The 24,760-nt window shown below is 44.0% G+C and overlaps 2 protein-coding genes across 6 annotated transcripts in view; one reads left to right on the top strand and one right to left on the bottom strand.

The window, feature by feature from the left end:
* Positions 1 to 22,336, bottom strand: part of LOC139456483 (pre-rRNA 2'-O-ribose RNA methyltransferase FTSJ3-like) — a 29,678-nt gene extending 7,342 nt beyond the window's left edge. The window contains exons 1-16 of the mRNA XM_071238219.1: positions 22,226 to 22,336; positions 21,598 to 21,750; positions 20,928 to 21,007; positions 18,658 to 18,757; positions 16,527 to 16,839; positions 14,776 to 14,884; positions 13,207 to 13,307; positions 11,882 to 11,968; positions 11,130 to 11,234; positions 9,337 to 9,472; positions 7,589 to 7,800; positions 6,748 to 6,835; positions 4,783 to 4,876; positions 3,674 to 3,919; positions 1,003 to 1,093; positions 578 to 662 (exon numbers count right to left, since the gene is read on the bottom strand). Of these exons, the coding sequence (XP_071094320.1) occupies positions 578 to 662; positions 1,003 to 1,093; positions 3,674 to 3,919; positions 4,783 to 4,876; positions 6,748 to 6,835; positions 7,589 to 7,800; positions 9,337 to 9,472; positions 11,130 to 11,234; positions 11,882 to 11,968; positions 13,207 to 13,307; positions 14,776 to 14,884; positions 16,527 to 16,839; positions 18,658 to 18,757; positions 20,928 to 21,007; positions 21,598 to 21,750; positions 22,226 to 22,292 (2,067 nt within the window). The 5' untranslated portion in view covers positions 22,293 to 22,336. The remainder of the gene's footprint in view (positions 1 to 577; positions 663 to 1,002; positions 1,094 to 3,673; positions 3,920 to 4,782; positions 4,877 to 6,747; positions 6,836 to 7,588; positions 7,801 to 9,336; positions 9,473 to 11,129; positions 11,235 to 11,881; positions 11,969 to 13,206; positions 13,308 to 14,775; positions 14,885 to 16,526; positions 16,840 to 18,657; positions 18,758 to 20,927; positions 21,008 to 21,597; positions 21,751 to 22,225) is intronic.
* A 264-nt stretch (positions 22,337 to 22,600) lies between these two features.
* LOC139456482 (eukaryotic translation initiation factor 3 subunit C-like) overlaps positions 22,601 to 24,760 on the top strand; it is a 42,935-nt gene continuing 40,775 nt past the window's right edge. For all 5 annotated transcript variants that reach the window (XM_071238215.1, XM_071238216.1, XM_071238214.1 and 2 more), the window contains exon 1: positions 22,601 to 22,737. The gene's annotated coding sequence lies outside the window, so the exon portion shown is untranslated. The remainder of the gene's footprint in view (positions 22,738 to 24,760) is intronic.

Raw genomic sequence — 24,760 nt, 5'->3', positions numbered from 1 at the left:
CTAGGTCAGGTGGTCACATGGACATGTACCAGACACCCTCATTCCCTTGACAAAGTAGTCCTAGGTCAGGTGGTCACATGTATATGTACCAGACACCCTCATTCCCTTGACAAAGTAGTCCTAGGTCAGGTGGTCACATGGACATGTACCAGACACCCTCATTCCCTTGACAAAGTAGTCCTAGGTCAGGTGGTCACATGTATATGTATCAAACACCCACATTCCCTTGACAAAGTAGTCCTAGGTCAGGTGGTCACATGTACATGTACCAGACACCCTCATTCCCCTGACAAAGTAGTCCTAGGTCAGGTGATCACATGTATATGTATCAAACACCCTCATCCCTTGACAAAGTAGTCCTAGGTCAGGTGGTCACATGTACATGTACCAGACACCCTCATTCCCTTGACAAAGTAGTCCTAGGTCAGGTGGTCACATGTACATGTACCAGACACCCTCATTCCCTTGACAAAGTAGTCCTAGGTCAGGTGGTCACATGTATATGTACCAGACACCCAAATTCCCTTGACAAAGTAGTCAAACGGCACCCAGGCCATCACATATATTACCATCATACCTTGGTGACTGGCAGTTGGATTCGGCTGTGTCTACTTTCATCCTTCACAAACCAGTCCGGCAAACCATCATCATCAAACATGTACCTGCAACAGCCAAAAGATGCAGCTCAACCACGTGCAGACATCATTAAACATGTACCTGCAACAGCCAAAAGATGTAGCTCAACCACGTGCAGTCATCATCCCATTTGTTTGTTTGTTGTTTAACACCGCACTCAGCAATATTCCAGCTATATGACAGCGAATTTACTCAGACTGTAGCGCAAACACCAACTCATATACAATGAATCTATACACCGCTAAAATCAGACATTCACAAATGTATTAATTTGATAACTTCCCATTTCCATGGACAATGAAATGTGTCATCAGTTTCTAAAAACTTCATGGATGGGTGCCCAGAGAGTCTGCAACATCTACTGACCTGTGGTAAGCGTTGTCTATAATGTCTCTCTTCCTCTTGCGGGACTGGGCCAGAGCTGAACCAAGAGCCATGCCTACTGCATCCAGCTTGTCTGTGGCAACACAAACACACGTTCACATCAGCCATGTGGGAAGTGGAGTGATGAGTGAGTGAGTGAGTGAGTGAGTGAGTGAGTGGGTGAGTGAGTGTGTGAGTGAGTGAGTGAGTGAGTGAGTGAGTGAGTGAGTGAGTGAGAGTGAGTGAGAGTGAGTGAGGATGTTTTTATGCCGCTTTTAGCAATACTCCAGCAATATCACGGTGGTGGACACTAGAAATGGGCTGTTTTGCTACCATATTTTCTTGAGAATAATGCGCACCCCCCTCTGGCGGATTCAGTAGTTTGGAAAAAAAAAGAGTACAAATTTGAAATTTGAGACAAAAAAATCACCAGACATGATGATTTACTGTTTAAAATGTACTTATGTATCCAAAGGGCTGGTAGATTTTTTTACATTTTTGGGGTGTTCTTATATGTTATCATTATTAGGGCTTGTAGACTGTGAAGGGAGATTTCTATCCCTGTGTTTTGTTTTGTTTGTTTGTTGTTTAACACCGCACTCAGCAATATTCCAGCTATATGACGGCGGTCTGTAAATAATCGAGTCTGGACCAGGCTATCCAGTGATTGATATCATGAGCATCAATCCATGCAATTGGGATCGATGAAATGCATCAACAAAGTCAGCGAGCCTGACCACCCGATCCCGTTAGTCGCCTTTTATGGCAAGCATCGGTTGCTGAAGACCTATTCTACCCCGGAATCTATCCATGTGAACCAATGGTTGATGTACCAGTTCTTTGAATCTATTATAGTTATAGCGTTTTCTGGCAATCAGTGGCTGCAGGCCTTCTTAGTTGTCGTAACTAGATTGCACCTCAGATGAGATGAAATTGGGATTAATGTCGTGTTCAAAATTATTGCATGTGTGGCTGCTTGTACTTGTATGGACTTAGGCTTGTTTTATAGTGCTAGCACACTGAGATACCATGCCACAGATTAACACGAATACCCCACTCAGACACAGTAGATTGCTGATCAGTTCTTGTTTTATTCCCTTAAAGCCTAGCGCCAATCAATTCATTTGGCATAACACAGCCAGTGTAGTGAACCACCGACCTCCCACTCTCTGGGGAGACACTCTGTTCACTACACCATGGAGACACTCTAAACCTAAGCTGATAAATTCTCCTTCATAACTTACAGCATTAATTCACTCTGGAGATTTCATCAGTAATTCTTGCTCAACTAATTTACTTCACTGTGTAGACATGTTTGTTTGTTGTTTAACGCCACCTCAGCAATATTCCACCTACATGACAGCGGTCTGTAAATAATCAATTCAGGACCAGACAATCCACTGATTGACATCATGAGCATTCATCTACACGACTGTGATACGATGTCAAGCATCATTTAAGTCAGCGAGCCAGTTAGTCACCTCTTATGATAAGCATAGTTTTGACATGTAGGAAGAATGATACAAGCTGATCCTGTGGACCCACTTTCTCCCTACACCAGAAGGGTCCAACATGCAAACAACATTCCCATGGCACACATATACTGAACAAAGTTAGGGATAAAGAATATTTTGGGGATATTTTTTGCAGGCAGTGAAGACTGAGCACACAATTTCATATTTTGCCTTCATCCCTATACTTTTCATCTTCCCGAGTCAAGGGGGTTAGGACTATAAAAGTCCAGAGTCGATCCTTGCTGGCCTAGCCTGGAATGATGGAGTTTTAGTTTGGCTGGACTAAAGAGTCTATGCATAGTCCAATCAAAATCACATAACAGAATCAACATCCAGTTTGTAAACTGCAATGCAGATTTCAGTTGATTGCATGTGTATGCAAATCTTTTCTTGTTCATAATGAAGGTGCTCACGTGATATTACAGTACAGATCATGATTATCGATCAGATCATCTTCACTGGGCACCTCCATTTTGTTTGAAGCAAATGCAAGTAATATGAGAGGTGGAATCTGATTGGTCAGTAGGAGGGACATTGCAGGGACATAACTTGTAATAGCCACTTGTAGTACTACGATCGAGCCCAGAAATTCCAGCCTAGTTCGGCAAAGATGGAAACTGGACTTTTGTGGTCAGTTAACTCCCTGGCCTCAGGAAGATGATCCTGTTTAAGTTCAGTATAGTTAAGTACAAAGTCATGGTGCACCCACGTGTCTCTAATGTACCTTCTGGTTACTTGGGTATATTTAAATCTGAACAAGTATGAACCCGATTAAGGCAATTCTCAAGGGAACCAGAAGCAAGGTGAAGGACACTGATGTGTAGATACAAACACTAGCTATTATCAATACACACTGGCAAGGTGAAGGACACTGATTTGCAGAGACATTTTCACAAATGTGAGTGAGTTTGTTGGGTTGAACATTGCTTTTAATAGTATTCAAGTTATATCACTGCATTCAGCATATGTGGGAGGAAAGTTCACAATAAAGTTGAGTGTGTCAATGTGAGGGGATAGGAATAGATATAAACAGCTTGTCACAGGATTTCAAGGAGATGACAAATATATTTCCATTTTCTCCGGGTTAATTGATATTACTTTTCCACTAGAGGTTTGGGAAAGACAACAGTATGTCTGGGATAACACCTAATGCTACCTGCCTGTGTTCGCAGAGGGCACAATTTCAAAACCATCTTTGTTATCACGGCTCTGCTTCTTGTTGCTTGGAGCTTCCTGATGGCCGGGACCCGCTTGCAGTTCCATTGTGTCGTAGTCACTGCCAGAGTCGGAGTCGGTGTCGGAGTCATCATCATCATCATCGTCGTCGTCTTCATCATGATCACGGTCTTCTTCAACAGCCGGGGCCTTCTTCTTGTGTGGTGTCTCAGTCTTCTCAGTAGACTTGTCTGTTAAGAACAACCATTACAATGAGTGAGTGAGTAAGTGAGTGAGTGAGTGAGTGAGTGAGTGAGTGAGTGAGTGAGTGAGTGAGTGAGTGAGTGAGCGAGCGAGTTTGATTTAAAGTGAACTTTGATCAGTATTTCAGTCATGTCACGGCGTGTCAGCTTAATGTGGGAGGAAAGCCCGAAGTGATGATGGTCTTTGAGGTTTACCTTGGTGAAAACCCCAAGCACAGGTATGGTGCTGACAAACCTAGAAGCACAATGGGGGTGAACTGGGATTCCAACCCGCATTCTGCACAGCTAATTCCAGTGCCTTAAACGACTGTGCCATCCCTGTCCTCCACCAAACACAGACTAACATGACTATGCAAGTGACATGTATAGCTAGGTGGCAACTGAACCAGTCACTCAGAACATGTTTGTTGTTAGTTTGTTGTTCAATGCCACTCAGCAATATTCTAGCTTCATAAAAATGGCCCATGAAGAAGAGTCTGGATCAGACAAACCAGTGGTTGATATTATAAGCATCATTGAGCATCATTGAGCATCATGAGCAGTTGGAGTAAAATGACAACCCAATCCATCAAGTATCCTTTGGAGGAAAGCAAAAGTGTCAGGGGAACAATTCTAAACTGGAATCCCTGATCACCACACAGGCTTTAACCATTAAATAGGGAACCGTATTTACATCATCCTTGACATCCTTCTTCCATGAGGAACATATACGAACACTGAAATGCTACCCTTTCAGGTCGGTCAGCATTTGTTTCACAGTACTGGACAGTGAAAGCTTGTTCCACAAGTCCTCATGGTGCAAGGTACATTAAGATGCAGTCGTGCAGGGCTCTATGTCTCAAGCCAGGTACCTGTGATCTGTCCTCCCTTGCTCCTGTACCTATCAGCTATCTTCTCGATCTCCGCATCTTCGTCTGCCTCATCTTCTATGTCAGCAAAGGCACTCTGAAGTAAAAAGGAGACATGATCATGTTTCCTTCAATATCCATGATCTAACAACAACAACAACAACAACAACAACACTGCCCTCACCTCATTCAGGCCCCACCCTAACCTCATCCCTCCCACTCAGGCCCCACCCTAACCTCATCCTCCCCACTCAGGCCCCACCCTAACCTCATCCCTCCCACTCAGGCCCCACCTTCACCTCATCCTCCCCACTCAGGCCCCACCCTAACCTCATCCTCCCCACTCAGGCCCCACCCTAACCTCATCCCTCCCACTCAGGCCCCATCCTCACCTCATCCTCCCCACTCAGGCCCCACCCTCACCTCATCCCTCCCACTAAGGCCCCATCCTCACCTCATCCTCCCCACTCAGGCCCCACCCTAACCTCATCCCTCCCACTCAGGCCCCATCCTCACCTCATCCTCCCCACTCAGGCCCCACCCTAACCTCATCCCTCCCACTCAGGCCCCATCCTCACCTCATCCTCCCCACTCAGGCCCCACCCTCACCTCATCCCTCCCACTCAGGCCCCACCTTCACCTCATCCTCCCCACTCAGGCCCCACCCTAACCTCATCCCTCCCACTCAGGCCCCACCCTCACCTCATCCTCCCCACTCAGGCCCCACCCTAACCTCATCCCTCCCACTCAGGCCCCACCCTCACCTCATCCCTCCCACTCAGGCCCCACCTTCACCTCATCCTCCCCACTCAGGCCCCACCCTCACCTCATCCTCCCCACTCAGGCCCCGCCCTTACCTCATCCCTCCCATTCAGGCCCCATTCTCACCTCATCCTCCCCACTCAGGCCCCACCCTCACCTCATCCTCCCCACTCAGGCCCCACCTTCACCTCATCCTCCCCACTCAGGCCCCACCCTCACCTCATCCTCCCCACTCAGGCCCCACCTTCACCTCATCCTCCCCACTCAGGCCCCACCCTCACCTCATCCTCCCCACTCAGGCCCCACCCTCACCTCATCCCTCCCACTCAGGCCCCACCCTCACCTCATCCTCCCCACTCAGGCCCCACCCTAACCTCATCCTCCCCACTCAGGCCCCGCCCTCACCTCATCCCTCCCACTAAGGCCCCACCCTCACCTCATCCTCCCCACCCTCACCTCATCCCTCCCACTCAGGCCCCACCCTCACCTCATCCCTCCCACTCAGGCCCCACCCTCACTCATCCTCCCACTCAGGCCCCGCCCTAACCTCATCCCTCCCATTCAGGCCCCGCCTTCACCTCATCCTCCCCACTCAGGCCCCACCCTCACCTCATCCTCCCCACTCAGGCCCCATCCTAACCTCATCCCTCCCACTCAGGCCCCACCCTCACCTCATACCTCCCACTCAGGCCCCACCCTCACTCATCCTCCCACTCAGGCCCCGCCCTAACCTCATCCCTCCCATTCAGGCCCCACCTTCACCTCATCCCTCCCACTCACACCCCGCCTTCACCTCATCCTCCGCACTCAGGCCCCGCCCTCACTTCATCCAACCCACTCAGGCCCCACCCTCACTTCATCCAACCCACTCAGGCCCCGCCCTAACCTCATCCCTCTCATTCAGGCCCCGCCTTCACCTCATCCCTCCCACTCACACCCCACCTTCACCTCATCCTCCGCACTCAGGCCCCGCCCTCACTTCATCCAACCCACTCAGGCACCGCCCTCACTTCACCCACCCCACTCAGGCCCCACCCTAACCTCATATACCCTCCATGCTGAACCAGGTGTTGAGCCACCCCGCCTTACCCACGGAGTCGCCTACCTTGCTGAACCAGGTGTGGTCCACCCTGCTGTACCCACGGAGTTGCCTACCTTGCTGAACCAGGTGTTGATCCACCTTGCCGTACCCATGGAGTTGCCTACCTTGCTGAACCAGGAGTTGGTCCTATTGCTTGTCTTCACCCCTGGCTTCTGCAAGTCCACCAGGAGAGGGTTGTGTTCTCCTTCTTCCCTGCACACAAATACACAAGTGTCTAGACAGGCATACACTATACAGCATATGAAACATAAAGTCTTTAGTTTAACTGGCTTCCAGCAAAGCACAACCCACACAATACCTAAATATGCTAAACTGACAATTGATATGAAATCAAAGCGATGAGACCTATAAGAAATCAAAGTGATGACATCTGTATGAAATCAAAGCGATGACATCAATATGAAATCAAAGTGGTCACATCAATATGAAATCAAAGCAGTCACATCAATATGAAATCAAAGCGGTCACATCGATATGAAATCAAAGCGGTCACATCGATATGAAATCAAAGCGGCCACATCGATATGAAATCAAAGCGGCCACATCGATATGAAATCAAAGAGGTCACATCGATATGAAATCAAAGCGGCCACATCGATATGAAATCAAAGAGGTCACATCGATATGAAATCAAAGCTGTGACATCTATATGAAATCAGAGCGATGACATCTATATGAAATCAGAGTGATGACATCTGTATGAAATCAAAGTGGTCACATCTACATGAAATCAAAGCGATGACATCGTTCTGAAACTTATGAGCTATAACATAGCACTATCAAATGTACATCACCATTTCAGATGGTTCAGACTTTGACCTTCAATGTCATACAATCATTCAAGAATAATTCCCATATTGCAGGGGGCTGCTAAATATGGGCATTATGACACCGTAGCACAGAGATCCCCTTGTACCCAGTACTATTCTCATAGAGGAAACCTACACATCTGCCCCAGGTCCGGGCCGATCGTCATCCTGCAGTTCCGGGTCGGAGTCGTACTCCTCCTCTGAAGCATCCTCCCTCTCCAGGTAGTCCTTGGTGTGTCGGTCATACGACAATGTCCGGCGCTTAGCGGGCGGAGGCAGTGGGTCATTGTCCCACTCCAGCTCCTCCTCTTGCATCGCCTGGTCATCCTCATCCACAGCCTTCAGGTGCTGGAACACAAGCATCAGAACTATAACCCTTCATCAGAGGAACTCTGGTTGTCGGCCGGCCGGCCATCTTACACCCAAATGTTCTATAAATTGTCAATCACTGTCATCATGTCTGTATACTCAGCATCGTTACTAAAGGGTCACACAGATAATAAGAGATAAAAGTATTGAAAAATGTCATATTTTCAACTTCCAAGACTGCAGTTCAGTTGTATCTGGAATGAATCATATTACACCCACATTCACATTGACTGTTATTTGTATTGCACATGCATGGGCTTAACCACTGGTTGCATTCAGGACCGTGATTTGGGTAGCCTTTTTCGTCAGGTTCAATCTTGCACTTTTCACCATATAAATACTAGTAGTCGTCCGCTTTTCCAATTTCATAAAAGCACCCAATCAGTGTAACAAAGGCACAAACATCAACTGTTAATCACTTTGTCAACATTCTCAGGCCGAGCTACTGACACTTGATGACCTCTGTCCATGGTTGACACGCTACATACCTCGATGACCCTTCCATAATGACACCAAGTATATTAATATTATGAACCATAATATTTTCCCATCCAATACATAAAGTTATAGATGTGGCAAGTCTAGATTTCCCTCTGGTTCTCAATTTCCCATTTCACTGAGGCGCCTTTTCAAATTAAATGGAGCTAATTGTTTCTCTATCAAGATGACATATTTTTAGAAACAGACACACACAAATATACACACAAATGAAACCAGTTATAATTAGACAAATATATGTGAAGCCTCTGTGTGTGTGTGTGCGTGCATGCACATGTGCATGTACATGTGCATGTGCGTACTAATGCCGATTTATTGTGCCAGTCCACTGAGATACCATGCCGCAGTTTAACATGAACATCCCACTCAGACAAGTACCAACTTTTAACATCTTTTGGTATGACGTGGCCAGGGATCACACCCCCGACCTACCACTCTCCGGCGGACACTCCCACTAGACCACGGAGGCTTGTTGCTAGTTTGTTGTTTATGCCGCACTCAGCAATATTACAGCTATATGACGGCGGTCTGTAAATAATCGAGTCTGGGCCAGACAATCCAGTGATTGATATCATGAGCATTCAGAAATGAAATTGGGATACGATGATATGAATCAACCAAGTCAGCGAGCCTGACCACCTGATTCCATTAGTCGCCTCCTATAACATGCATAGTTGCCTTTTACAGCAAAAATGGGTTGCTGAAGACCTATTCTATCCCAGACCAGTTGTTGTGGTGGAGTGAGTGTGGAGTAATGGTACCTACAAACGATTATAAATGTGCACATACTCCAGATGAAATGAGTAGTTGATGGATGTTTATACAGGGAAGGAAAAGTGAATGCCCCCTCAATGTCGAGGACTTCCTGATCATGATGCATCTCAACTCCCTGAACTACTCAATCACAATAGTTACTGATAATTGCTCAGCTCTCACGCCCCACATGCTGACAATGTTGGCGGTGCACATGGTACAGGCTGTGATTCCTCACACCAACATGACCACAGAGACACCTACCTTCTTGTTCTTTATCTTCTTTAAATCAAATATGTCCACATCGTCAGTGATGTCTGGTTTGTCATTGGGCAGAACCATTTTCATATCCATCTTGTGTCGCAACTTGGTCTTCTCTCGACGTATCTTCTTCAACTTCCTACAGTGACACACATACTGAGTGAAAACATCCCACAGACACACATACTGAGTGAAAACATCCCACAGACACACATACAGAGTGAAAACATCCCACAAAGACACACATACTGAGTGAAAACATCCCACAGACACACATACAGAGTGAAAACATCCCACAAAGACACACATACAGAGTAAAAACATCCCACAAAGACACACATACTGAGTGAAAACATCCCACAGACACACATACAGAGTGAAAACATCCCACAAAGACACACATACTGAGTGAAAACATCCCACAAACACACATACAGAGTGAAAACATCCCACAAACACACATACAGAGTGAAAACATCCCACAAAGACACACATACAGAGTGAAAACATCCCACAGACACACATACAGAGTGAAAACATCCCACAGACACACATACAGAGTGAAAACATCCCACAAAGACACACATACAGAGTGAAAACATCCCACAGACACACATACAGAGTGAAAACATCCCACAAAGACACACATACAGAGTGAAAACATCCCACAAACACACATACAGAGTGAAAACATCCTTCACAAAGACACACATACTGAGTGAAAACATCCCACAAACACACATACTGAGTGAAAACATCCTTCACAAAGACACACATACCGAGTGAAAACATCCAACAAATGTTCCTGAGTTAGTGAGGGGGTGCTGCTGAGTTAGTGAGGGACTGTTGCTGAGTTAGTGAGGGCTGTTGATGAGTTAGTGAGGGGCTGTTTCTGAGTTAGTGAGGGGCTGTTGCTGAGTTAGTGAGGGGCTGTTGCTGAGTTAGTGAGGGACTGTTGCTGAGTTAGTGAGGGGCTGTTGCTGAGTTAGTGAGGGGCTGTTGCTGAGTTAGTGAGGGACTGTTGCTGAGTTAGTGAGGAGCTGTTTCTGAGTTAGTGAGGGGCTGTTGCTGAGTTAGTGAGGGGCTGTTGCTGAGTTAGTGAGGGACTGTTGCTGAGTTAGTGAGGGACTGTTGCTGAGTTAGTGAGGGGCTGTTGCTGAGTTAGTGAGGGGCTGTTGCTGAGTTAGTGAGGAGCTGTTCCTGAGTTAGTGAGGTGTTGTTGCTGAGTTAGTGAAGGGCTGTTGCTGAGTTAGTGAGGGGCTGTTGCTGAGTTAGTGAGGGGCTGTTGCTGAGTTAGTGAGGAGCTGTTCCTGAGTTAGTGAGGTGCTGTTGCTGAGTTAGTGAAGGGCTGTTGCTGAGTTAGTGAGGGGCAGTGGCTGAGTTAGTGAGGGACTGTTGCTGAGTTAGTGAGGGGCTGTTGCTGAGTTAGTGAAGGGCTGTTGCTGAGTTAGTGAGGAGCTGTTGCTGAGTTAGTGAGGGGCTGTTTCTGAGTTAGTGAGGGGCTGTTGCTGAGTTAGTGAGGGACTGTTGCTGAGTTAGTGAGGGGCTGTTGCTGAGTTAGTGAGGGCTGTTGCTGAGTTAGTGAAGGGCTGTTTCTGAGTTAGTGAGGGGCTGTTGCTGAGTTAGTGAGGAGTTGTTGCTGAGTTAGTGAGGGGCGGTGGCTGAGTTAGTGAGGGGCTGTTGCTGAGTTAGTGAAGGGCTGTTGCTGAGTTAGCGAGGGGCTGTTGCTGAGTTAGTGAGGGGCTGTGGCTGAGTTAGTGAGGGGCTGGTGCTGAGTTAGTGAGGACTGTGTTTACCTCTTGAGGGCCTTCCGCTCATCATCCTCCATCTTCACCAGCTGCTTCTCCACCTCCAGGTCCTCTTCATCACTCCGTTCAGCATCATCCTTGCTGCCATCAGGTCTGTCAACAGAACTGCCTGCTATTACACAACCAACATAGCAGACCTCCCTTTATCACAAAAGCAATATAGCAGGTCTAGATTTGTTACACAACCAAAACAGCAGATTTGTTAGATCCCCATAGGGTACATTTTTAAATTTGTTGGATCTTGTTTGTTGTTTGATGTCGCTCTCACCAATTCAAAATGATGGCGGTTCATAAATAATCGAGTTTAGACCTGACAATCCAGTGATTGATATCCTCAGGATCGATTCTTAGATGGACCGACTAAGCTGATGTAATATTGTAGAGATTATTGTATACAAAAACAATTAGGAATATATACTATACCAAAAAAACTTGACAACGGAGATAAAATAATTTATTTTCAGTTCTTCGTAAATGAAACAAGAACCTATAACCCCCCAATAGAGGTTATTTAGTATAGGTTTTTAAAGCAGGGTAAACTTAAGCTTGTGACATAAAACGTTCTGAAGTAATATCCAACTGTAGAAGACACATTTTCTTTGATACTAAAATTGAGCAAACACTGGCCCCTTGGACCCCCCACCCCCCCCCCCAGCCCCCCTGTGCTGCTTACTGCTGTGTCTCCATCGCTGAAATTGAGGATTTTACATGAAACAGACAACTTGGAAAACCATGATCACCTGTCTGCCGCTGCTGCGTCCTCGGTGATGGCAACAGCCTCTACGCCGAGCTCCTCTCGCAGCTTCTTCCGCCACGTCAGCAAGCCCCTGCAACAGACGGGAATTACAACCTGCACCAACCATTCAACACTTGGTCTCTTTATATATGTATACATAAATGTGTTTACAACGATGACCAGAACTTTGATGAACCTAACAATACCACAGACATGACTTAGTTAGTTGATGTCTTCCCTGCACAGCCAATTATCAACATAACAATACTACAGACATGTCTTACTTGATGTCCCTGCACAGCCAATTATCAACATAACAGTACTACAGACATGTCTTACTTGATGTCCCTGCACAGCCAATTATCAACATACCTATACTACAGCCATATCTTACTTGATGTCCCTGCACAGCCAATTATCAACATAACAATACTACAGACATGTCTTACTTGATGTCCCTGCACAGCCAATTATCAACATAACAATACTACAGCCATGTCTTACTTGATGTCCCTGCACAGCCAATTATCAACATAACAGTACTACAGACATGTCTTACTTGATGTCCCTGCACAGCCAATTATCAACGTAACAATACTACAGACATGTCTTACTTGGTGTCCCTGCACAGCCAATTATCAACGTAACAGTACTACAGACATGTCTTACTTGATGTCCCTGCACAGCCAATTATCAACATAACAGTACTACAGACATGTCTTACTTGATGTCCCTGCACAGCCAATTATCAACATAACAATACTACAGACATGTCTTACTTGATGTCCCTGCACAGCCAATTATCAACATAACAATACTACAGCCATGTCTAACTTGGTGTCCCTGCACAGCCAATTATCAACGTAACAGTACTACAGACATGTCTTACTTGATGTCCCTGCACAGCCAATTATCAACATAACAGTACTACAGACATGTCTTACTTGATGTCCCTGCACAGCCAATTATCAACATAACAACACCACAGCCATGTGTTACTTGATGTCCCTGCACAGCCAATTATCAACATAAGAGTACTACAGCCATGTCTTACTTGATGTCCCTGCACAGCCAATTATCAACATAAGAGTACTACAGACATGTCTTACTTGATGTCCCTGCACAGCCAATTATCAACATAACAGTACTACAGCCATGTCTTACTTGATGTCCCTGCACAGCCAATTATCAACATAACAACACCACAGCCATGTCTTACTTGATGTCCCTGCACAGACAATTATCAACATAACAACACCACAGCCATGTCTTACTTGATGTCCCTGCACAGACAATTATCAACATAACAACACCACAGCCATGTCTTACTTGATGTCTTTCTTGCCCAACACTTTGATGTCCTTCAGACATTCCTTCACCTCGGGTGTGGTCAGACGGTGGTTCGTGATCCGCTCCTCATCAAGTGTGACCTGTCACAAAGTCATTACACAGACTGTCACACCCAACACACTTGACTGAATGGACGGATGGATAGTTTGATAGGCATTACTTAGAAGTTGATGGATGACAAAGTAGACACGATTGATGGATAACAACTTCTTTAATATTGTGAAGGCGGCGTTTTGGTATAGATCCTTATACCCTTGCCAAGCAGCAAATAGTTATCCATAAATTGTGTCTACTTTGTGAATGGATGGAATTACAATCATTCAATAGGGATGGAAATGAATGCTTGTACATGGGTCCAAGGCTAGTAGGAATTACCTTGGGCCAGCATAATTATAATACTAGCTGTAGGGTCTGAGTTTTCTTACACATAAATTTTATATCATCCTCATGATTCTCGTGAAGGTGAGGTGAGGTGAGGTGAGGTGAGGTGAGGTAAAATTGGGTTTAACATTGAATTCAAGAATATTATTGCACTTATATAGGAACATGTGCGTGTGTGCGTACACTATCCTCGACCAATGCCCATTTAGTAGTGCTAGCTCAGTGAGATAACATGCCACAGTGTAACATGAATATATCCCACTCAGACACAGTATACTAAATATGAGCCGACCTTGTTTGAGCCCCTAAATGCCGAGCGCCAGGCAGGGCAACAACAAGTACCATCTTTTAACGTGTTTTGATATGATGCACTCGGTGATAGAACCCCCAAACTTCCGCTCCCCTGGGAGATGCTCTACCACTAAAACACAATGGCGGTCCCCGTGTAATCGGAGTGGTCATTGGTCTGAGCACTTCCTGCTCACTGGCACCAGGCCATGGCTGGACTCGTCGGTTCATACTGATGACTATACAACAAAGCAGCTGTATGTATTCTTGGGTGATGGGACTCGGGAAGATCTGGGGAAGAATAGGTCTTCAGCAACACATGCTTGCTATGAAAGGCTTGCTGACTGGATTTATCTATGTCATCGCATCCCAATTGTGGATCAATGTGCATGATGTCACACTGGATTGTCTGGTCGAGACTCAATCATTTACAGTGAGTGAGTGAGTGAGTGAGTGAGTGAGTGAGTGAGTGAGTGAGTGAGTGAGTGAGTGAGTGAGTGAGTGAGTGAGTGAGTGAGTGAGTGTATGTTTTACGCTGCTTTTAACAATATTCTAGCAATATCACGGCGGGGGACTCCAGAAATGGGCTTCACACATTGTACCCATGTTGGGAATCAAACCCGGGTGTTCGGCTTAACGCACGAACGCTTTAACCACTAGGCTACCCGACCGCCCCCAATTTACAGACTGCTGTCATACAGCTGGAATACTGCTGAGAGCGGCATTAAACAACTGAGTGATGCAGGACTGTAGTATATACAAACCTGTGAAGTATTCACAATGCATCAAGCATAGCACTAACTCCACAACACAGCACTGATGAATACATAACACGCAATGAAAGTCTGTTGGCCATTTGGTTACTGACACAGCACTAACCTGATTGGATCCTGCCAGGAGCTCGAGGAAGTTGTCAGCAGCCAGGAACTGTGATGCGGACAGTGTGTGGAACAGAGTGTAGTCTCCATCAGCGTACCCCTCTCGATATCTGAACATAACACACAGCTTAACACAGGGAACTAGTAACATGCCAACAGTGTCTGGAACAGAGGAGAGTCTCCATCAGCGTACCCCTGCTGATATCTGAACATAAAACACAGCTTAACACAGGGAACTAGTAACATGCCAACAGTGTCTGGAACAGAGGAGAGTCTCCGTCAGCGTACCCCTCCCGATATCTGAACACAACACACAGCTTAACACAGGGAACTAGTAACATGCCAACAGTGTCTGGAACAGAGTGTAGTCTCCATCAGCGTACCCCTCTCGATATCTGAACATAACACACAGCTTAACACAGGGAACTAGTAACATGCCAACAGTGTCTGGAACAGAGTGTAGTCTCCGTCAGCGTACCCCTCCCGATATCTGAACATAACACACAGCTTAACACAGGGAACTAGTAACATGCCAACAGTGTCTGGAACAGAGGAGCGTCTCCATCAGCGTACCCCACCCGATATCTGAACATAACACACAGCTTAACACAGGGAACTAGTAACATGCCAACAGTGTGTGGAACAGAGGAGAGTCTCCGTCAGCGTACCCCTCCTGATATCTGAACATAACACACAGCTTAACACAGGGAACTAGTAACATCAGAAGTTCTCAATATACGCAAGCTGATGTTTATGAATATTTGCTAAATCAAATTATGTAACATATTTGACATGAAAATCAAAATCATACACATTATACAAGAGTCAAAAAACTAGGAAAAACTCTCCAAAAAGAAACTTGTTTTGACCTGGCTTTCAACATGTCAAATAAGCCAATCAGTGACATGGAAAGGTATATAAATGAAAAGAAAAATCTGTATTTTTTTTTACACTGCTCTTCTCCAATAGGAATAAAAAGTGTTCACCAAGTTCAAAGAATCTATTTTGCAATATATATACACCAAATCCGGATATTTTAATCTGCAGATTTGCATAATTCATGCAGTTGGATAAAAACAGCCAGGGTTGGAGGTTTGCTTGTGGGATAGTAGACAGGGTAATCGATATAAGATTTGAGTGAGTAAGTATGGTTCTACGCCACTTTTAGCAATATTCCAGCAATATCACGACAGGGGACACCAGAAATGGGCTTCACACATTGTACCCATGTCGGAATGGAACCAATATGGAACCTGGCCACCCCCTCAATATAAGGAACTAATTTAACTTGTACCAGGTGCACCACTGCATTCGACAGCCCCACAATGAAGTATATGTTGTTAAATGCCGCAGTTGCTTCTTATGACAGACATGGGTTGCTAAAGACCGAATGTATATATATGTACCACATGACGTGTCTCCTTAACAAATTGACTTTGTTTGAAATATGCCTCTGTTCAACCTGCCTTGAACGGGTACCCGGTAGGATTAGACAGTAATGTGACTGATAACCTTTGAAAGCCTCACTGAAAGATCTGAGAATGAAAATTGAGAGCACGCTGATCCATAAACCAGCATATTAATGGTGTTAACGTCTTGAGCTTGCTGCAAAGGATGGACTATGCATGCTATAGTACATTACAAATATCCATTTATTATTATTAACATTTTGGCACAACTTGTCACATCCACAAATGAAATGAAGTTAGAGGTCGTAACCAAGGAGACCATATTTGACACCAGCAACATTACCTCTTCTTTTTCTCGGGATGTATCAGGTCCAGAAGCTGGCGGCCCTCCTGCTCCACATCCTGAAACACGTGCTTGGGGTTCAGGAACTTGGGATCTATCTTGTCCGGCGCCAGGAAGCCTTGGCACACCACAAAGATTTCCGCAGACTCATTCCTGGACGCCTGCGGTTTGGTGGCGTTAACAGTGTGAAAGAGCTGCTGGAGCACCCACAACAGTGAGTAGTAGTCCTTGGACCGGAACACCTTGGTGACAAACGATCCCCCCTTCCGCAAGAAGTCAGTTGCAAGCTTCACGGCATACAGAGTCAACTCAGCTGGAACAGAAAAAAAACGTCATGAAATGTTGTTGGAATTCCATAGATACAAACACCACACAGATAACCATTTCTAAAGTCCCTTGGATGTATACTAGCCAGCATTAAAAATGTAATAGTGCTATTCACCTACAGTGATCTATCCAGGATTCTAAACTAAGGGTCCATGTCAACTGGGAACAAATAGTTATTTTGTAAAAAATTGGGACTTTTCTAAAGTTCTTACTTTACAAAATTCAGAGGAATTTAACATTTTGTTTGGATACTGCATTCAATGCAATAATATAAATCTGAGCATTAAATTAGTTACTAGTCATTAATATTAACATGTAATTGGGAAAAAATTTCATTCCTATTTGGGATTATCGGCCTTTTGAGGATGAACCTCGCCCTGTGTATGAACTAGCTAATGGTGATTACTGGAATTACAGCCAAGTCTCGTTAATCCGACCATCGGCTTTCTCCGACACTAATGATGGGAACCGATTAAATCGGTGCTATTTAGACCCATTAATCGGACAGTCTCGCACTCCGACTCTGACACACCTAATTTTCAACAAATTACCGAAATCACTCATTAATCAGTCTCGTTAATCCGACACAGTGATCAGTGTACTCCATGGGGTATTCCTGCTTGTTCAGGACCTATTGTTATAGTTAGAAATTCACCCAAGAGTGGTGACGGGTAAGACAATAGGGGATTAAGGGTGGCATGTCATACATGACACAACTAACTGGTGAATAGTTGATGAACCATATTCAAATACACTGTACTGACTGAAAACCTTTACCACAAATAAAATATATATCAATGTGTGAGAGAACATATTAATCATTTAGTAAGTTTTGGCACAAAAAAGGGATTACAGACAACAAACAGTATTCCACTGTGGCAACATGCACAGATTGATTTACAATTTATTCCCAATTCTAAGAGGGGTCGGCACTTGGTTTTGCCGAATCCAAGTTCATGATTAAGACCGGGCATCAAACTTCCCTTCATTGGCTTTGTTTCCAATGAGGATTCCTGACCACTGTTATATGTCGCTGAGCAGTGGGTTGACGCCACAAATCATCTCAAGGGCTAGCATCCTAAATCTGTAGAAATTCCTTGAGATACTGCCGGTTGAGCAGGATGATACTGCGATCACAATAGTTAGTTTGATGCCACCCAAGAAAAAGAAGTTTCCAAACCAAGATCATTCCCTTGACAAAGCATAACAGACATTTTCTCACCCACAAGGAGCCATTTGCTGTTTCACTTTTGGTTGGATTGTGAATGATGTAAATTTGAGATGTGAAGGAAAAACGCATCTACTGTGTTTTGTTATTGGGTGAATCGATACAGCAAGGTCACGATACCATACGTATCATGATACATAGGTCAAAATACGATATGTATAGCTATACGCATATTAAGTCAAACCACGTGAAATCTTCTTGACTATAAATATTTCAGGGCAGGTTCCAAAGGATAAGCTAGCTGTAGACACATGTTCGTTGCCGTTATTTTAGTAGTGAAGTAGAAAGCTAATTGCAACACATGTACTGATATTTGACTGACAAAAACTGAGGGCGGGGGTCATTAAATGAGAATGTAATTTATTTTAGCAGATGTATCGTCTTGAATCAATAAAGAATAAAAGGTTTCATACCATCGCATGAAAACTCACGATGCACCCATGTATTATTTCACCCCAAGCGTTCTTGTGTCGCAAATCGTTATCTATGTGTTGCAAGCATGTGCATGTAGAGTGTTTGGTATTCTTTTCACTTTACTTGCGCTGTAAGAACTGCTGTTTGCCTGATGAGTGTTACCTTGTTGAAATGCATCATGAACCCAGTTCTTGCCCACATTAGGAGCGCCATCATTGAGGAACACGTCTGCTTTCCATGTCTTCAGCTCTTGCTTCAGAATCTGGAGATGAGACATTGAGACATGAGACAGGTAGAAATGTCAACCCACACTGTTGTCATTTAGAAAGTTTGACCTCTTCCTTTTTATTGAGGTTGATAATATCGTACCAATATCTGGATATCCAGATTTATATTGTAAAGCATACTTGCAGTGTCTCCCTACGCTCAGATCGCTGGCTTGATTTTTGCAAGCAGCCAAGTGGAGACTGCTCAAATAATACTGGTCCTCAAGTTGAAATTTCAATCACCATGGTGACCAAAGTTGTTGGACCTTTGAGGACTGATGAGTGTGAAAGTGTACCTAACATTGGCTCCATGTACAAAATAGTGTCAAAAGGTATATTTGTTACAAACATATTTCTATGTGTGCGTGACAGGCACCAAAAACATATTTAACTGAGCCAATGACACTTCAATAAAGGGGATTTTAAACCCTGAGAATGCAGCAAGTAACAGGTGTTTGAAGGGAATGACTGGGCTATTGTCTGAATGCTCCTCTAGTAGAAATCAGTGGTTCACACAATCTCAGTCTCACAAAAACCGTCATATCACCAGTCACACAATCCGTCATATCACCAGTCAAACAATCTGTCAGGCCACCAGTCACACAATCCGTCATATCACCAGTCACACAATCCGCCACACAACAGTCACACAATCCGTCATATCACCAGTCACACAATCCGTCACGCCACCAGTCACACAATCTGTCACGCCACCAGTCACACAATCCGCCACAGCACCAGTCACACAATCCGCCACACAACAGTCACACAATCCGTCACGCCACCAGTCACACAATCTGTCACGCCACCAGTCACACAATCCGCCGCAGCACCAGTCACACAATCCGTCACACCCCCAGTCACACAATCTGTCACGCCACCAGTCACACAATCCGTCACGTCACCAGTCACACAATCTGTCACACCACCAGTCACACAATCCGTCATATCACCAGTCACACAATCCGTCACGCAATCTGTCATGCCACCAGTCACACAATCCGTCATATCACCAGTCACACAATCCACCACACCATCAGTCACGCCACCAGTCACACAATCCGTCATATCACCAGTCACACAATCTGTCACGTCACCAGTCACACAATCCATCATATCACCAGTCACACAATCCGTCACGCAATCTGTCATGCCACCAGTCACACAATCTGTCATATCACCAGTCACACAATCCACCACACCATCAGTCACACAATCCGTCATATCACCAGTTACACAATCTGTCACGCCACCAGTCACACAATCTGCCACACCACCAGTCACACAATCCGTCATATCGCCAGTTAAACAATCCATCACGCCACCAGTCACACAACCCATCATGCCACCAGTCACACAACTCATCACACTACTAGTCACACAACTTATCACGCCACCAGTCATACAAATTGATACGCTACCAGTCACACAACTCATCACGCCACCAGTCACACAACTCATCACGCCACCAGTCACACAATCTGTCATGCCACCAGTCACACAATCCGTCACGCCACCAGTCACACAACTCATCACGCCACCAGTCACACAATCACACAGTCAGCCATGCCACCAATGAAGCCAAGCTGACAGTATTCCCTCGTAGGCTCCTGGGGAGTACTATGTCCACTCATGAGGTATTTATACCACAGAAACTACAGTTTTAACATTGTAATAGCCACCTACAACATTTCCCTCCATAAGTATGGTTTGTGCTGCACAGTATTCCAGTTCTATCACAGTTTTCGGTACCAGGTATGAGGAGAGTCCGCATTGTTTGATTGTTTTTTGATACCTCTCAGCAATATTCCAGCTATATGACGGCAGTGTTGTAAATAATTGAGTATGGACCAGACAATCTAGTGATTGACATCATGATCATTGATCTACGCAATTGGTATATCAACCAAGTCAGCGAGTCTAACCACCCAATCCCGTTGGTCGCCTCTTGTTTGTTTGTTGTTAAACGCCGCACTCAGCAATATTCCAGCTGTATGATGGTGGTCTGCGCCTCTTATGACAAGCATTGGCTGCTGAAGACCTGTTCCTGCATTTTTTTCTGACCAGGATTGCCATTAATATCGAAATAATTTTCAGTCACTACTCGCACTAGTAGCAGTTATCTAAGCTTCCAACAGAGGGGGCAGCTATTTGATCAGCGCTTACCTGGCGACACTTCTCTGTTGTGATATCTGCCTGGAAGGTTGTACACTTGGGGATCGGACGAATGGAGACCAAGTCAATACCTGCCAAACAGAATACCAGTAATGACAAAATGGGGACATACACGCTAAATATTGGCAATGTTGCTTACCTGGTGGTCTATCATGAGTAAAAAACATTTGAACATACTGACAATGAAGGTGTTCTAAAGTCGGGGCCAAAAACACTATGTTAATGACAATGAGACTGAGATGGGCGTGTTCTGCTGTAGAGGCCAACTTACCGGCTATGAGACTGCAGATAGGCGTGTTCTGCTGTAGAGGCCAACTTACCGACTATGAGACTGGAGATAGGCGTTCTGCTGTAGAGGCCAACTTACCGACTATGAGGCTGGAGATAGGCGTGTTCTGCTGTAGAGGCCAACTTACCGACTATGAGGCTGGAGATCGGCGTGTTCTGCTGTAGAGGCCAAATTACTGACTATGAGACTGGAGATGGGCGTGTTCTGCTGTAGAGGCCAACTTACCGACTATGAGACTGGAGATAGCCGTGTTCTGCTGTAGAGGCCAACTTACCGACTATGAGACTGGAGATCGGCGTGTTCTGCTGTAGAGGCCAAATTACCGGCTATGAGACTGGAGATGGGCGTGTACTGCTGTAGAGGTCAACTTACCGACTATGAGACTGGAAATCGGCGTGTTCTGGGATGCAACTTGCAGCCATCCTCCCGGGGCTGCACATAGGTCCACCACTACACGGGCCTTCTCCAAAAATTCAAACTTTCTGTTGAGTTGTATCAATTTGAAGGCAGATCGAGCTCGATATCCTGAAACAATCAACTGATCACTCAATATCAAATGCTTAGAGTGTTTCTCCATGAAACTTTCCAAAGGGGTAAAGTTGTCATCCGTCTCGATTAAAACACTTATGGCACATGACATGTTGAACACTTTACTCAGAGTAATTAAGTAATTAAGAAAGATTAGTGATTCTAATTATGACAGTTTTTACCAAATTATCATAAGATGTGATAATAATCATCCCAATTGTCTTCGCAAAAGTGTTAGTTTGAAATAAGCCAGGATTAACGCTGAATAAGGGGAAACAGAGAGACATCAATTCATCGGTTAAGCTGTCGAGTATGTGTCACTGTCGTCATCTTTAAAGAAATAGATTAAAAAGCTGATGTTTATAATTTCATTTACTTGATGTGGCGAGTAAAATGTTCCTGCGTTGACCAAATTAACAAATAACATAGTGACACAAATAGCAAAACGTTTTCCTGATTTTAAAACGTATACCTGTCTCTTTCGCTAGTTTGTAAAACTTGTCCTTCCTAGCTTTTCCAACTTTGGCCTTCTTTCCCATTTTCCTATTTGGCCAAAGCACATGTGCATGTGTTCGTCTAACACTTCCGGCGAGTTCCCGGAAGTTTCTTAAAGTCCGGGCAAAACATATAAAAATAGGTGTAGACGAAGCACACACCTATATATGGAAATGATTCGTAGCAAAAGTTCAGATGATTAAATGAGTTTAAAATGATTTATGAAAAGCGTTCAATTTTGTAAACTTTCATTTGGAGACATTAATACAAACGTTTGGCCTTGTTCGGTTAGATCCGAAAAATTATTTGTTCGTGTACCACGTCATATTGCACAGAAAAGAGTGACGTTGAATATCCCATGTGGTAAATTCTGAAAGTTTCACCACGAATCTGCTGCAATCTTTTTTGCAGTTGGGGGGTTAATTGAGCCTCTTTCTGTACAGTATTCAAGAAAACTATCAGCATATGCTTTCTGTATCCATAAAACAGGTAATTAGTTTCGACTTTTGCCTCAGATTGAACGCATTTCTTGGGTGGAAATGACCGGTATTGGCGTATGGTCCATTAATGAAATACCATAAGATCGCTTCTACTCGAACATATGGCAAGATTGTTGGTTAAATGTCTAAGAGTAACACGGTTTGATTATCATTTAGTGACAATGTTATTCATGTTTGTGTATTAGGCTAATGATACGGATACGAAATGTCTCGTTGACAATGATAACACTGATTCTCACGTTCTGATTCTCCATACTGAATGTTGTGAGGCGGGAAGAGGAAGGAACGATTTATATTTTAATTTTCATTCTTGGTCTTTTCCTCATCAGGCTACTTTTGGATAGGTTTCAGGTGTCGAAACATATATACTTGTGGTACATACTATGTTGGAAATATAACACTTGACATGTTTACCAAGTAACACATTATATCTGTCAGAATACATGTTGTATTAGCATCTGTTACCCACAGATGATGGACTAATGATTGATCCTAGCATTTTAAGCTTGCTTGCAATCACTTATGAATTATTTTAACATGTAACTTATGTGGACAGCGGTGATGCTGAAAGGACTTCAAAATTCCTGCAGTCAACTTGTTGGTAGTTGCTTGTTTTGACTGCTTTTGAATTGTTATAACTATAAGAAATCACAAGGATTTGTTAAAACACCACACAACCAACTGAATATGCTGTCCAGGGTGGATACCCAAATCAAATTAAAATTATGAATTATTTTTGTCATAGTTTGTTGTGTTGATCAATGTTGATCAATGTTGATCAATGTTGATCCTTGTTGCCGACACACAAGCAAATATACTAATACTCCAAGAGTTGTTGAAAATGTCCATGCATTTGTTTAGGCAAAGTTTTATGAATGGAACTTGCAAAATGACAAGGATATGTAGTGAATACTTATTAACATCATTTTATATTGAATAACATGCATGTCAACTAGCCCGCCCTACATTTATCCAGTCAACTAGATGACTAGTCGTTTCAACCTTAAAGATGCGCTGATCTAAAGCAATTCCCTGGGACTGGTTGTTGCCTTTGTTATTGTTTTTTCCCTGTGAGTACCCGGATGATATGGCAGAAATCTAGACTAGTTCGCGACCTCTGCTGCGCAATTCGTAAGCTCATTTGTCACTTTTATTGATAGTATAGTCACATTGATCAACAAAATGAAATAATAAGGAAATGTAGGTTTCTTTGTGGGAAGCATCATTAATGGTGACAAAGTTTTGATAAGTCACTTGCTTTTCGTTTGCACTATTTTGACTTGCAACACAAAGTAAATATTTCACCTGAGCATTGCTTATTTTATCGTGTTTATATTTCTACAGTCAAGATATGCAAAATTTTCACTTAGGAAATTTATTAAAAGCCTAAATATTCAGTTAAACAAAACATATGTCCGTCTGTATTATTATGACGAGTTCCAAACATTTTTATGTTTACCATCATCACCAAGAGACTGAAAATGTTACGATGAAAAGTACATTTCTGTATTGTTTGGCTTCTAATCCTACATAATAATCTATTGTGATGTTTTTAGGCCCTTTTGATCGTCTTAATCAATTTTAGTCAATCTGTTAAATAAATGGACAGATTTTTCAGCCAAAATGAATCTGTTCAATGCTTCAGCAAATGAAGGAAAACAAAATGCAAATATCATAATTACAACCTACCAAATTTATGTATATAATTTTAGGCAGCTTCCTTGTTCGAGGAATGTATCTGTGAATATCCACACAAAGGAACAATATCCCAAACGTCTGCAGCTGTACAAAGAAACTTACTCGATGTCACATGTCTCTGTACCAATCAAATATTTTAATATATATATATCGTTTTGGGATATTATAACCCGTGTTCGTTTCTCAAATGATCACTCAGATTGTTTTAGGTGTTTCACATAGGTGTCAAGTCTCAAAGGTCGGCTGAGAAAGCCCATGTGACAACTATTTTCACACGTAAAAAAATCCATTGAGTTAGATAACAATGAGCAATC

Source organism: Haliotis cracherodii, unplaced genomic scaffold, assembly GCF_022045235.1.
Source record: "Haliotis cracherodii isolate W230 unplaced genomic scaffold, xgHalCrac1.p SCAF_11, whole genome shotgun sequence".
Classification (NCBI taxonomy): Eukaryota; Metazoa; Mollusca; class Gastropoda; order Lepetellida; family Haliotidae; genus Haliotis; species Haliotis cracherodii.
This window is presented reverse-complemented; position numbering and strand designations above follow the sequence as displayed.